At 47.6% G+C, this 13,668-nt stretch overlaps 6 protein-coding genes across 6 annotated transcripts; 2 read left to right on the top strand and 4 right to left on the bottom strand.

Annotated features, from left to right (window-relative positions):
* Window positions 1–89: 89 nt before the first annotated feature.
* Bathy08g05090 (polynucleotide phosphorylase/polyadenylase) lies at window positions 90–1,452 on the bottom strand (the record flags this gene model as incomplete). Its single annotated transcript, XM_007511639.1, has 2 exons — window positions 90–135; window positions 167–1,452. The coding sequence occupies 2 exons, from the start codon at window positions 1,450–1,452 to the stop codon at window positions 90–92; spliced, it is 1,332 nt and encodes a 443-aa protein (XP_007511701.1).
* Window positions 1,453–1,694: 242 nt separating this feature from the next.
* On the top strand, window positions 1,695–3,083 carry Bathy08g05080 (predicted protein; the record flags this gene model as incomplete). Its single annotated transcript, XM_007511466.1, has 1 exon — window positions 1,695–3,083. One exon carries the CDS (start codon window positions 1,695–1,697, stop codon window positions 3,081–3,083), a length of 1,389 nt encoding a protein of 462 aa, XP_007511528.1.
* Window positions 3,084–3,178: 95 nt separating this feature from the next.
* Window positions 3,179–3,724, bottom strand: Bathy08g05070 (unknown protein; the record flags this gene model as incomplete). Its single annotated transcript, XM_007511471.1, has 1 exon — window positions 3,179–3,724. The coding sequence occupies one exon, from the start codon at window positions 3,722–3,724 to the stop codon at window positions 3,179–3,181; it is 546 nt and encodes a 181-aa protein (XP_007511533.1).
* A 192-nt stretch (window positions 3,725–3,916) lies between these two features.
* Bathy08g05060 (translation elongation factor 1-alpha) lies at window positions 3,917–5,626 on the top strand (the record flags this gene model as incomplete). Its single annotated transcript, XM_007511430.1, has 1 exon — window positions 3,917–5,626. The coding sequence occupies one exon, from the start codon at window positions 3,917–3,919 to the stop codon at window positions 5,624–5,626; it is 1,710 nt and encodes a 569-aa protein (XP_007511492.1).
* Window positions 5,627–5,894: 268 nt separating this feature from the next.
* Bathy08g05050 (predicted protein) lies at window positions 5,895–12,509 on the bottom strand (the record flags this gene model as incomplete). Its single annotated transcript, XM_007511749.1, has 1 exon — window positions 5,895–12,509. The coding sequence occupies one exon, from the start codon at window positions 12,507–12,509 to the stop codon at window positions 5,895–5,897; it is 6,615 nt and encodes a 2,204-aa protein (XP_007511811.1).
* Window positions 12,510–12,701: 192 nt separating this feature from the next.
* On the bottom strand, window positions 12,702–13,295 carry Bathy08g05040 (unknown protein; the record flags this gene model as incomplete). The annotated part of the gene is made up of 1 exon (XM_007511655.1): window positions 12,702–13,295. One exon carries the CDS (start codon window positions 13,293–13,295, stop codon window positions 12,702–12,704), a length of 594 nt encoding a protein of 197 aa, XP_007511717.1.
* Between the last annotated feature and the right edge of the window lie 373 nt (window positions 13,296–13,668).

Below are 13,668 nucleotides of genomic sequence, written 5' to 3'. Positions count from 1 at the left end.
AAGGAAAACACCTACTTCACCACGCAACTCGCGAATATCATCCATACCTCTTCCATCCACTCGTATATCGTCTTCGAGTACCATTTCCCTCATAACGACGGAAGCGTTGTAAAAAAAAGCGCCATCGACATCTCTCTCTGACCATTTCATTTCCTCCTCTCCGTACTCTGCAAGCATCTCGTGGTAAATCAAAGTCTTCAATTCCGCCATTTTTCTCCCACGTTCGTGTTTGTCCTGAATTTTCTCATCGTATAATCCTCGCAACCTTTCCTTACATCGCGCTAATACGTCTTTTCGTAACTCAGGTGATCTTCCTCCCACAGGTTCAGCGATTTCCTGTTTTGCTTTCGGCATTTTGTTATTTTCAATCGCTTTGAGATCTAATTTCTTTTTCAATTCTAACTGTGGTTCAATCAACGCCCTAGCGGCGTCATGCGCAGCGAGTAAAGCCCTCGCGACGTCTTTTTCGCTCACACCGGATTCATCGTTAGCGTGTGCTTCAATCATCAAAGCTCTGTCGTAGTTTCCTGCGTAGAAAAATACCAGCGAAGCTTCGTCGCACTCCTGAAACGTTGGGTTCACGCAAATTGACCCGCTTTTCATGACCGCGACTCTGCACGCACCGATTGGTCCATCCCACGGAATGGACGAAATCGTGAGCGCCGCAGAGCACGCGTTTACACATAGAACCGCGGGATCTTGATCTAAATCACTCGCTAAAACAATCGATTGTATCATAGTTTCTTGCGACCAGCCTTTCGGGAAGAGTGGACGCAACGTCCGATCGATGACTCGCATAGCGAGAATCTCCCGGTCTTTTGGCGCTCCTTCTCGTCTCGTAAACGTCGGTGGGATAGAACCTTTGGCGTACGCACGTTCGCGATAGTCTACGAGTAAAGGTACGAAGTCTTTACTCGGGTCACCCTTCTCTCTCGATGCGACTGCGGTACACAGAACAACCGTATCACCCAAGTCGGCGACGACGGCGCCATCTGTGAGACGAGCGAGCGCGCCAGATTCAAATCCTACTTTGACGCTCACGTTTTGTTCGCCAACTTCGATGATTGTTTCTGCTCTCGTGGCGCCGTCAAATCGAGTTCGTTCTTCTTCCTTTTCACTTTGAAAAAATGATGATGTAGAAAATGCACGTCGTCTGATTCTTCCTCTCCTATCATTACTGCTAGCACTATCGTTATTGGCGGAGATTCCTCTGGCTTGGTGCATCATCGTCGTCATCATCGTTCTGTTCTTTTGTTCTTGCACCAATGTCTCACGAGTACCTGTAGTTGTTGTTCTTCGAAAAAAAAAGTCTCTCAACATCAAAGGAGAAGAAGAAGAAGAGGAAGAAGACCATTCGGTAATACTATTGGTATCGTGCGTATTGCTGCTGCATCTGTTACTGCTGCTGCATCTGTTGTACGAGCTCGATCGACGCGTCGCGGCTCGAAGCATGTTTATGAAAAGAACACGACGGAAAATCGGCTCAAATCCGCTGCCGCCGTCTTATTTGTGGTGAAAAGATATTTGAGCTGTGAAACGCCACTTTTTTCGAGTGTCATGAGTTAACGGTACAAAGTCGTGTGCGTATTTCTAGAATGATGGTATCAATATTGATTTAATACGCATTAGGTATGTATCGGAAACGACGAAATCATACCACCAATAAGGAGAAGAACGCCGAAGAAGAAGAAGCAATGGACGCACTCGTCGCGTACAATAGATATCGCAACAGCGAGAATATCGTATTGATTGCGTTTTTATCTAGAGTTATGTTCATAGCTTTGATGTTTATCTGCGACGCGTTCGTATCCGATTACGATACTTCTTCTTCTCATTCTTCCAACAAAATGAGTGGTTCAACACTAACACGTGACGGGTTTTGTTCTCGCATGGAATCCATTGCGGTGTGGGATGGAGTTCACGTTTTGCGAATCGCAGAAGTGGGTGGTTATGAATACGAACATTCTCATGCTTTCTACCCGGCGTTGCCGTTTCTACTACGGTTCATTATTCGCGACAGCGAGATGACTACGTGCGTTTTAGCACGAACCGCGTTGGTTTTGAATGCCATGGTTTCTATCGCAACAGTAGTAATCATGGAGAAGCTCGCGTTCATCCTCTTGGCGAATCCGCAGAAAGGAAAAACTCTAGATGTTCATTTCGCTGGAAAGTGTGCGTCTTTCTCGAGATCTGCAGCGTTACTGTATTGCTTTACTCCGGCTTTCATATTTCATCTCGCTCCGGGATATACGGAAGCGATATTTACTTTTTGCGCAACTTATGGCGCTCTCTTATTTGCAAGAGGTTCGATGTATGAATTCGATGGAGCACGTGCGACGACTGATTGGCGATTCGTTTTGAATAAAGTGACGAGCTATGTGTTCTTTGCTCTCGCGGCGAGTTTTCGTTCAAATGGTATTTTATTGGGTATCTATCCAGCCTGCGAAATTATATCGTTGTTGTTAGCAGTTAAACGTGAAAGAAAGTATTGGTTTAAGAGGCTGGTTTCGTTGCCTATACACGTCATCGGTGGTTTGTGTATCGCACTTCCAACCGTTTTGGTACAATATAACGCCTACTTGAGCTTTTGCGGGATCGATTCGGGATACGAGATTGGAGGAGGAGGAGGAAGTGCCGTTGAAGCAGCGAAATCACGGCCGTGGTGCTCAAAATTTCCCCCGAACGTGTACGCGTTCATCCAGTCGGAGTACTGGGACGTTGGTTTCCTCCAATCCTGGCGCGTTTCCCAAATGGGAAATATTCTGATTGCTTCTCCAGCATTGCTCGCTTCGATGTATTGTTTGAAAATGTATTCATTTATACGAAGAGATAGAGTATTGGTATCGCCTGTTGGAGCTTTAGCGGGAGATATTCTGTGGTTGATTAGTTGTGTATTGTGTGCAACCGTGACGCATATACAAATCGCGATGCGGTTTATGAGTGTGTTAGCCGCGCCATACGTGGCAATCGCTAGATTTGGCGGCGAAGAGAGCGAGAGAGGCAAATACTTACTCGCCTCATTCGTCGCCGGGTACGCACTCGTCGGAATGGTTTTGTTTAGCAACTTCTATCCGTGGACATAATTTGCGCGAATGAGTGCGGAAACAATGTAACAATATGTTAATTACCTAGTAGTATACGTAGAGAATGTGTTTTGGCTAACGGCTATGTGCTTGTTTTATTCATCTACTTTCAAACTCTCTTGCAGTTCCTTCAACGCCTGTTTTTTCTCTTCGATTTGTTGCTTCAGTATAAAGGCGATGGTTTCCCGCGCTTGCAGCGGCCGTATCGTGTTGAGCAAATGATGCAAGTTATTATACAGCAATGCAATTTCCTCTATGCGCTCGTTCGCTCGACTCGGAGCGTTTTGCAAATCGTTCGCGAGTGCCGCAAATCGTTCTAGAATCTCCCTATTAAGTTTTTGTATTTCTCCCTTAGCGTTTATGATTTTCTTCTTGTTGTTGTCGGTGTTTTGAGGGACAATCGTGTATAACTTTTGAAACGGGAAATCCGGATCGTCTATCAACAGTTCAGGCGCGAGCAACTTGGATGGATCCGCGTGCGTCGCGCCGAACGTTTCGTACGTTTCGCCTCGCTCTGGAAGTAATGGAGGTAACGGAGGAGTCTTTGTTTCTGTCTCATCTTTCTTGCCTCCCGATTGCCGGTAGAGTTTGTAAAATTCTGGCGGAGGCGGAAACGGAGATTTGGAAGAGACAGACGGCATTGCTATTATGGTATTGGCAGTATCTTCTTCCTTCTTCTTCTTCTTCTTCTTCTTCTTCTTCTTCTTCTTCTTCTTCTTTCTAAAAAAGAAAGACTGCAAGTGTAGATTTTCCCGCGCAATTAGGGAGGTCGAAATGACGAATTTTTTGTCACTTTACGAAATATTGTTGTTTTAACAAACTTTCTGAAAGACATGAGTCGAAAGCTGAGTGGATGGGTAGACGAGGATGATTATTACGACGATTACGATGAAGATTACGACGATGATGAGTACTGCGACGATGATGAATATTACGAGAAAGGAGGCAAAGTTGGTAAAAGTGAGAAGGAGCAAGAACGAGTAACTGTATCCAAGCATCAAAGTGAAAAGGAGCAAGAACGAGTAACTGTTTTAAAATCGAAAGCACCGAAGCATCATCAGCATGCAGAAAAGAATGTATCGGCATCCTCGCTGGAGAAATTAGTAGCCTCAACTCTCGCGCTTACACCAGATATTAAAGATGGAGTTGAAATTTCTCTCAAATCATACACTCCAACTCTAGAGGAAAGAGAAGCATACGAGAATACGAGCAAACTTGATTTGTCTGTGGTTATTTTAGGACACGTAGACGCTGGGAAAAGCACTTTATGTGGTCGATTATTAGAAGCTTTGCACTCCCTAGACGCACGCACGCATCATAAGAACGCGAGGGAATCGAAAGCGGCTGGCAAAGCTTCGTTCGCGTACGCTTGGGCGTTGGACTCGCTACCCGAGGAACGCGCGAGAGGAGTGACCATAGACGTCGCGCGAACGCGCGTTAGGCTAGATGAAAGCGAAGATAGGTGGATTCAAATCAGCGATGCGCCTGGACATCGCGATTTCGTTCCGTCTGCGATCGCCGGCGCGTCGAGTGCGGATGTTGCACTCCTAGTAATAGATGGAGCCATCGGCGCCTTCGAGAAAGGCTTTAGCGAGAATGGGCAAACGAAAGAACACGCAATGATGGCGAAAGCTTTAGGAATTTCCAAAATGATAGTGGTCGTAAATAAACTCGATTCGTGCGCGTACGACAAGAGTCGATATGAGGAAGTGAAGAGTCGTGTTTTTGATTTCTTAACGAACGGAAATATCGGGTACGACGAGAAAGATGTTGCCGTCGTACCTGTGTCTGCGCTAGAAGGTTCGAACATAGTCTCGTCTAATCAGTTTGTTCAAGAATGCGCGCCTTGGTATGCAGGCAACGAATCTTTACTGGATATTCTTAAGAGTTCGAAGGCGTCTTCAAAAGGACAACCTGCACCTCTGCGTATGCCTGTTTTAGAAATCTTGACTGCTAGTGGGAACGCATCCTCGCACGCTTTAGGAAGTTGCGCGTTTACTGGAAAAATAGAATCTGGGAGTATCAGCGTTAGAGATAAAGTGTTTATATCGCCCGCGAATGTAGTGGCGACGGTCAAAAGGATAGAAAAAGGTTTGAATCAGCCGGTGCAGTTCGCCTCGGTCGGCGCAGTTGTAGATGTTGGGTTGACTGGAGTCGAGTCTTCGAGTTTGCAAAGCGGTTCGGTGATTTGCCATCACTCATATCCGTTACGTGCCGCAAAGGTGATAGAAGTTGATATCAAAACAAGTGACTCGCTGAAACGACCCATACTTCCTGGTGCGAAAGTCGTCGTACACGCGCATTCGGCGGAGACCGAAGCGACGGTTCTAGAACTTTTAAGTATTTTAGATGAAACAACCGGCGAAGAGGTGAAGAGAAAACCTCTCTTTCTCCCGAAAGGCAAGTATGGGAAAATTGTTCTGTCGTTTCAACAAAGTTTGTGTGTAGAGGCATACGCGTTGAGTAAAACGCTCGGTGGCGTGTTGCTCAGAAGCGAAGGCGAAGCAATCGCTCAAGGGACAATAGCAAAGATAAAAAGGTAGAAAAATTGCCGGCTGTCATCGCGTATTTCTTATATACTAGGTAGATGTGTTTCGAAATATGTCTCTTATTTGCGTGTTGTGAATTAAAAAACAGTTTAATCTCGTGTGTTTATTCTCCAGTATGTCTCTCTTTCTCTCTTTTCCTTCTCTTTTTCTTGCTCGAGCGCGTTGCTTAGATGCTCGCTCGTTATTATTTTTACTCTTTTCCGCTTTCTCGTAAATAATGCATATCAAATTATCTTCACAATATATCATACACAGAAGTACTTTATACTTGAGTAGCTTCCCTTGTACGCTCCTCGTAAATTTCGGAGTCTATTGAATCTTTTACAATAAATCTCCAGGTGTTCACCTCGCGCGACTGACCATAACGTCTAATGCGTCCAATCGCTTGCGTCTCACTGGCGACGTATTCGTAATTCGTCGCAGTCAGGAGCGGATGCACAAAGATTGCGTGATTCGCTGTGGTCAAGTTCGCACCCGATGCAGATTCATCGCGTCCCAACAGAAGAAGAACGCGCGCACTTCCTTTCTTCATGTCTTCCTGTTGAAATTCATCGAGCGCGCCAGTTTGTTGGTGCACCGAGCCTTTCAATTTCAGCGTTTTGATTCCAGCCTCATTTAAAACATTCGCGACTTGCGCCATCAAGTCCGTAAATTGGACGAATACCAATATGCGCTCTTCTTTTGGAATGTTGTTGATGTGATTGACAAGATCGATGAGTTTGGAGCCGTGCTTACCAATCACAGATACGCTGCCCTTCCCTTTCTTTCCTTGCATGGAAAGTTCAGTACCGAGAGAATCTGCCGAAACGACCGATGAATCACGCTGCGCGCAATTGCAACCAGCAACACCGCACGCTTGCTTGGAAGCATTCTCTCTGAGACACACGAGGCATCCGAAGTGACCGCACGTCGATAAGACGCTGGTGTTGGATTTCTTAACTTCCTTCAAGCAGACTTGGCATTTGACGGTGGCTGTTGCAACCTTCGCCTGTAAGTCGCGCACTGATTGAAAGAAGCGCAAAGATCGGACACGACCGACGAGTTCCTTCTGTAAAGCAATCAACTGATGCGTGTGCTCGCGCAGTTCCCAGGCTTTGTCGTTCTTGGATTCTTTCTTGACCTTCTTCGGTGTGTTCACTTTCGAAGCGTTGTCGCTCGAGTCAGACTTGGACTTTTCAGGTGCCAACTTGATAACTTTGTAATCAACTCTTTTCAAGTTCTTTTCTGTGCTCTGCATCTTACCTGAAGACGCGCTCTTATACTCCAGTTTAGCGTTTTGTCTGTGCTGACCCTGGTATGCCAAAATCGTTGCAGTAGTGAGCTTGCCTTCGATGACGAGTTCAATCTTACTGTACTGCGGAGGGTTCGTCTTCGTCTCCACTTTTTTCGCCGCCTTGAGATCGTTATCTCTCAACACCTTCGACAAGATGTTGTGCGCCTCGGGATCACCAACGTAATCTACTCCACCAGTCTTATCAAAGACGTTTTGCTCCCACGCGTGGAACTCGTCTTCACCTTCTTCGTAAGCCTGCTCCATCTTTTTACTCAAAGTTTTACATTCGTCTTGTAGAATACGCCCGGTGCAAATCTCCTTGCCAATCTCCTCCAAACACGCATCTCGCTGTTTTATGCGCAAGTTCACAATATCTTGGCATGTTCGAACGGCAGTTCCATCCGCTTCATCGAGTTCGTAATACGCGACGCGCTTTAATAAGGCTTCTTCGGCCGTTGCGGAGGAGCCTAGCACAGTAGCCAGTCGCGAGTCGCGATCAGCTCCAGCGCCTCGCTTTTTCTTCTTTGCTTTCATATCCATGGACTGCAAATAGTGATCGAGCTCGAGCGCAATCGCCCGTTCCGCTGGGCGTAACTGTACGTCGAGTCTCGTGTCTTTGTACTTGATCTCGTCAATCTCTGCGATATTTTGACGCATGAAACGATCCATGAAGGTTTGAGCCACCGACCAGCGTCTGCGATGCCATTGCTGCGAAGGCTTTTCCTTGAAGAACTGAAATGATTCCGCTTTGGTAATTTCGGACTTTGTGTACCTTGGTACTTCATCGCTTCCGAGATTAACGCCAAGTAAAGCCGCCGTACTTTTCACGTCTGCGAAATCGCCAACGGGAGGAGTACCAGACAAACACCAGCGCGACTGCGTCTTGAGACCAAGTACGACTGCTCTGTCCGAATTCTTCAAGTATGTGAACTCATCGATGATTGCCCGTCTCCAGTGAAACATTTCAAATGGGACAGATGTCATTCGACGCCAATTTTCTTGAACAGCTTCGGTTTCGAGTCCCCAGTGATCCTTTTCTTCCCCGGGAGCCAGTTTACGCTTCGCCGCACCACTCTTTTTCTTCTTCTTAGGCTTCGGTCTCTCGTCATCGAAGTCGTCATCGTCGTCGTCAACGTCAAAGGCATCCTCATCTTCGTCATCACTGATGTCCTCGGACGCAAAATCGTCGTCAGAATCACGCAACATGTCTTCTGATAAATCGTCCTCTTCGTAATAATTTTTGCGAGGCGTGTTGCGCGCAGAAGTTCGTTTCGAAGGAGTAGCAGCCACCACTTTACGTGGAGTTCCAGCTCGAGAACTCGGCAACGATCGAATCGCACTCGAGGCTTTCTTCGGAGTTGTTTGCTTTTTCAAGGGCGTGGATCTCGCTGAAACGGCACTTTTCTTGGACGGCGTAGCAACTTTGCTCTTCTTGATCGGCGTCTTCCTCGAAGGACTCATCGGCTTCTCCACCACAGGCTTCTGCACCGGATTTGAAGATACGTTTTCTTTTGCGGCAAACATCTCCTCGATGTGCGTGAACCCCTCGCCACCGGCAGCAACCGTGGCAGCAACCAACTTGGCGCCTTTCAAGCGCTTCGGTTGCAAAGTGAGTTCACCGAGAACGTTCACATTCTTCTTCGTGTGCTCGGCAACGTACTTCGCACCGCGCTTTGGATCAGTAAGTGCCTCGACTTGATCGCCCAAACCTTTCAAAGCAAGGTTATAGTCAGAAGTGAAGTGACGACCTTGAGCGCCGCTCTTCGGATCCGGCATCGTCTTAGTCCCCGCAAGTTTTGCGAGACGATCAAAGTAAAGCTTCGATCGGAACACAGAGGTGGCAACGATAACCACGTCCGCGTTCATGACGCATTTCGCCGTCAACGCAGTCATATCCGCAACAGTTTTTACGACGACAGTCTTCAAGGCACCCTTTTCCGAAAATTTTTCAACTTCTCGCGGCCACTGCCGCATGAGCTGTGAGGGCACAACAACGAGCGTTGCACGAGTTGGAATCGCTCGTACGGGTTTCAAAACTGCACTTTCCTTCTCGGAGGGAAACGGTATTTGATTTGCGAGTATAGCACCGATGGAAATCGCGGTTTTCCCGTAACCGACTTGATCGGCGACGATACCGCCTCGAACTGTTTTCTTCACCTCAACCTTACCGTCCATGCGCAACCCAAGTCTTGGAATCAAGCTCTCGGCGACTTCGGATTCAATGAATGGTTCCTTTGTGGTCTCTTGCTCAATCATCCAGCCGAGAGAGCGCAGTTGTTCGGGACGGAGTGGATATTTTTTACTCCACTTCGGAGGTTGCGATGCGGGAGCGTTGAATCTGTTCGATTTCAATTCAAAAGACTTTGGCAACTGCTCGACAGATTTTTCGTCGTGAGAAACAATCTTCCACGACGTATTAAGCAGCTCGCCGGTCGCACCTGCGGTGTGCATTGTTGGCGACAAGTGAGCCAAAGCACGATGCACTAACGTGGACGGATTGATCGCAATGAGAAACTTACCCATATTGGCTTCGCGTTTCCAACGTACAATGAACGGCGCCGGTCGACACTTGAGCGCTTGCTCGTACTCCGCCGCTTGTTGCGGATCCTCTCGAGCTTCAATTTTGTTCGAACCATAAAATCTACTCCATCGTAAAGTTGGCGGAACGGGAGCGCACCTCGAACAAATGTACTCATCGCATCTGTCTGACGAGTGCTTGTTTGGTACTTTCAAGTCCAAACCGTTCCATCTCTGCAGCGACTTTGGTATTTCGAGTCGCGACGTAAACCAATGCAATCTCTTGAACGTCTCGGCACTTTTATCTAAGCGGATAGTCTCAAACTCTCCCGTAGGCCAAGCGTCCTTGTCCACTTGAGCGAGCGGCACCGAGCATTTGACGACAGCCAACGCGGCGTTGCACGATTCGTTGCCCTGAGACAACGAAGTCTTCGGCGAAGGAACGCTCAGGCACGATTTCGAAGTATCAATTGCAACCATTTTCACAGATTTGTCCAGAGATTCCCATTTCCCACGGATTTTGATGACAATAGTGCCCATTTTTTCTTCGCTCGGACGCCACCCCTTGGCCAAGCCATCCTGGGTGTCAATGTGGCATGTCTCTACGCGGAACTCATCGAACATTAAACGACGATGGTTATCTGCGAAGACAAACGTATCGTGAGCCGCACCTTTATTACGAGTTTGATCGAGAAAGAAATAGAGAGAGCGCTTTCCTTTTTCCTCTCCATTTACCTTTCGATGTAACGAAGCTTGCGCTGCGTCGCAAGTATCGTACAAGGCGTAATCGCCACTGATGTCCCGGTCGAGCTGTTTCTTGTCCTCATCCTTGACGATAACCTGGTACCTGCTGAATCGCTTGAGCGGCCAATCGTTTTCGGTGTTGAGAACTGTTTTTCCATGCTCCATTCCGAGCGTAACTTGCCAGGAATCGACCAAAGCGCCTTTTCCGATAATCTGGGCTGTAAACGCGTCCGGCGCTGGAGTGAATAACTCCCAATTCCCGTCCAAAAGATTCTTCGCTTTTTCTTTGCTCAAAATCATTCTCGCGAGCGGTCGAGAAAATATCTCATCCGGCTTTTGCTCGGACTTTGGCGACGGTTCAAAAATGATGAACCATTCGCACACCTTCCCGTCGATTCGACCTTCGAGTTTAATCAAATCCTCCCCCGGACAAGCGTAGTGGATTCGCCACACGTTTCCGCGCTGCAAACCGCGGAAAAGAAACTCGGCATTCTCAACCGCTTTCAAAGCATCCATCCAAACCTTCCATTTAGGAGCAGATGGAGAGGTGAGGGAAAGATTTGACTTGTACCTATCGAGATTGAATTTTTGTGAAAACTTCACCGTCATCGGCAACGCCTGCTTCAACTCTGCACTAAACACATCCGGTGCGACGCGCGTCGGCTTGTACGCTCCGTACGTGTGCGTGGGTCGTCCCTTACACTTTACGCAGCACGTGTGATCACAGTTTGCGCATCGTTCGATTTCACTCGCCAGTCCGCTTTGCGCTTCGCACACGCACAATCGAGAAGATCGATGCGCTGACTCCATCAACGCCAACACACTCTTTTCAGATTTGACATCAAGGTTCAACAGTTCTTCTTTCAACGCATCTTCTCCAATAACCTTGGTGTTTTTGCTGATTTGTTCAGCCTTACTGATGACGTTTGTAATCTTCAACTTTTCTTCCTTTGACGAAGCGGACAACTTCTTCGCAAACTCATTGTTCTCCTTGTGATTGGCGAGCTTATCCACCATGAGCGTGAGTGCGGAAAGCATGCAAACGCCAACGACAGTAGTTGTCATTGCGTTCCCAGCCAAATCCGACATTTGGTTTTCATTTTCGCGCGTTAACAACAAGTCATCTACGGGAATACCTTGTAACGACAACGCCTCGATACCGACCAGAGGCCCACCTCTGTTCGTAACAAAAGGCACCATGGACGGCGTCAAACACGGACAAATACCCGGTGCGACAGAACCAGTTGTTCGATCTACGTTCTGACTCAAGTTCCACACCAGAGTTTTGTGCATGGCGTCAACGCCGTCTCTCGCGAGACGGAGGTAATCGATATCCATCAAATCCAAGACTCGATCCGTTTGCGCCTTACCCCAATCGTTCCACGCATAATCTGGCAGCTGACAACCACCGTCCCAATGAGTAAATGGACGTTGCTGACCAAGTTTTTCTTCCACTCGGGCGCGAATGTGTCGACTTTGGCATCGACCCCAATCAGTCTCGGCGCGCGTGTTCTTTTCACCCGGGAGCGCCAAGTCTTGTCGACCTTTATTCACCCTGGGATCGTCCGTATCAAAGAGGAACGCTTCCAAAGTTGAGCTCGATGGTCGTTCAAGTTGTTTGACGACTTCTTTCCACTGAGCGAGCACGCCTTCATCGTCGTCACCAAGAACAGCGAGCAGATAAACGCGCGTGCGCGTGTGCGGGATGTAATATCGCTTCGTATCGAGGCGAAGGAAATCAGCCGTATAGCCGAACGATGCAAAATCGTCCACGATTTGTTGCCACGGCGCTCCACACACATTCTCGAGAATCACCACAGGTGGCTTACAACGCATGATCCACGCTTTCATTCCACGAAAAGTCTGACCGGATTCACCTTGTTCGTTCAACCGCTTTTGCTCGTTGTTCAAATTCGAGTAATCGACGCATGACGTACCGGCGACAAGAATGTCGACATTGCCAGGAACGTCAACCAAGGCTCCATAAGCAGTGTACGCTTGCTTCTCTTTCAATTCTCGAATATCTCTGAACAGAATCGGTGGCGAAAAATTCCTTTCGATGTATGCCTGCTTGAACGGCTCAATTTCGCACGAGAACACGTGCTCAACGTTCAATCTCGATCCAAAGAGCTTTTCCGTAGCGTCTGCGATTTTATCGAGCGCAAGCAGCGGTGATTCAGTACCTGAACACATTGTCGCGACACGCAACGGTCGATGACTCATCTTCTTTAAAAAATTTTCCAACTTTGGAACTTTGGACGCCAAATCGTGAAACATCGCCGCCGGCTCGGAAATCACCGGTAACTCTTCGCCAGCCGCTACGAGACGTTCCGACGCGCTCATCCCCGAGGATCCTCCCGATTTGGATGGCGAATGGAGAGACCTGTTTATCACGTGATAAGAAAATACACATTTTAAATGCGGTGAGAATCAAGTAACACACCCCGAGAATAAAAGTGAGTAAAATAAACGCGTTGCGAAGAAAAAACAGACAATCCAAAATCCAAAATGTGCGCGCGAAAAAGGCGCAAAAATCTAAACGTACCTGGACTGCGGCGTCGGCGGATCTGACTTCCCTGGGCGCCGTCTCTTCGTTGGCGTAAGATTCTTACTCGGACTCTTCTTCTTCGTGAACAACTCGTCTTCGAAATCTTCCTCGTCGAAGTCATCGTCGGACGAGTCATCGTTCTTCTTTTTCTTCTTCTTCTTCGTCGGCGTCTGCTTTTTGCCCGTCTTCTTGCCACGAGAGATTTTTGTCGAACCGTCGTCCTCCTCATCATCATCATCATCATCTCCAAGAACGACATCGTCGTCGCTTTCGAACCCGCCGTTTCGCTGCTGCTGCTCAAACTTCTTACTCGCATCTGTCGCGGCAGCGCGTTTAGGCGTCGTTCTCGTGCTCCCAGCCTTCTCCACGGGTGAACTCGCCGGCGGGACAATCATTTTCTTCTTTTGCGTTTTTTTTCCTTTTTCCCCTTTCAGCATCGCGACGTCTTCTTCTTCGACGTCGGAAAGTTTAAGATTTCTCCGCGCTTTAGGAGAGGTTTTCACGGGCGTCGACGTCGTAGAAACAGAGACCGACTTAGTCTCCTTTATCGGTGTCTTTCTCTTCTTCGTCGGCGTGCGCATCTCTCCTTCTCTGCGATTGATTTTGTAAAGAAAATATTTGATTAGAAGAACGAAAATAACTTTCTCTTCTGTGTCGTCGTGGCGTGTCGGAATTTGCGAATTTGGGCGATCGATTTTTTTTGCGTTCGTTCTCCCATATAAAGTATGAAAGAGAAGAGAAAGAAGAAGAAGTCAAGAAGAAGAAGAGATGCTCTGTATTACCTGTATTATTATTCTCCGCGATCGTCGTCCGTCTTCTTAAATAGTATCAAGGAGGGATAATAGATATACACAGGTGCGCCGCGCGCACAATAATTTATGATTCAATACGAGTAGACGTTTTAATTTTTCAGGAAAACTTCTTGTTCTTCTCTGCTTTTTGAGGACGAAAACA

This window comes from Bathycoccus prasinos (genome assembly GCF_002220235.1).
Source record: "Bathycoccus prasinos genomic : Chromosome_8".
Classification (NCBI taxonomy): domain Eukaryota; kingdom Viridiplantae; phylum Chlorophyta; class Mamiellophyceae; order Mamiellales; family Bathycoccaceae; genus Bathycoccus; species Bathycoccus prasinos.
The sequence above is the reverse complement of the archived record's forward strand: the minus strand, read 5'-3'. Positions and strand labels throughout refer to the sequence as shown.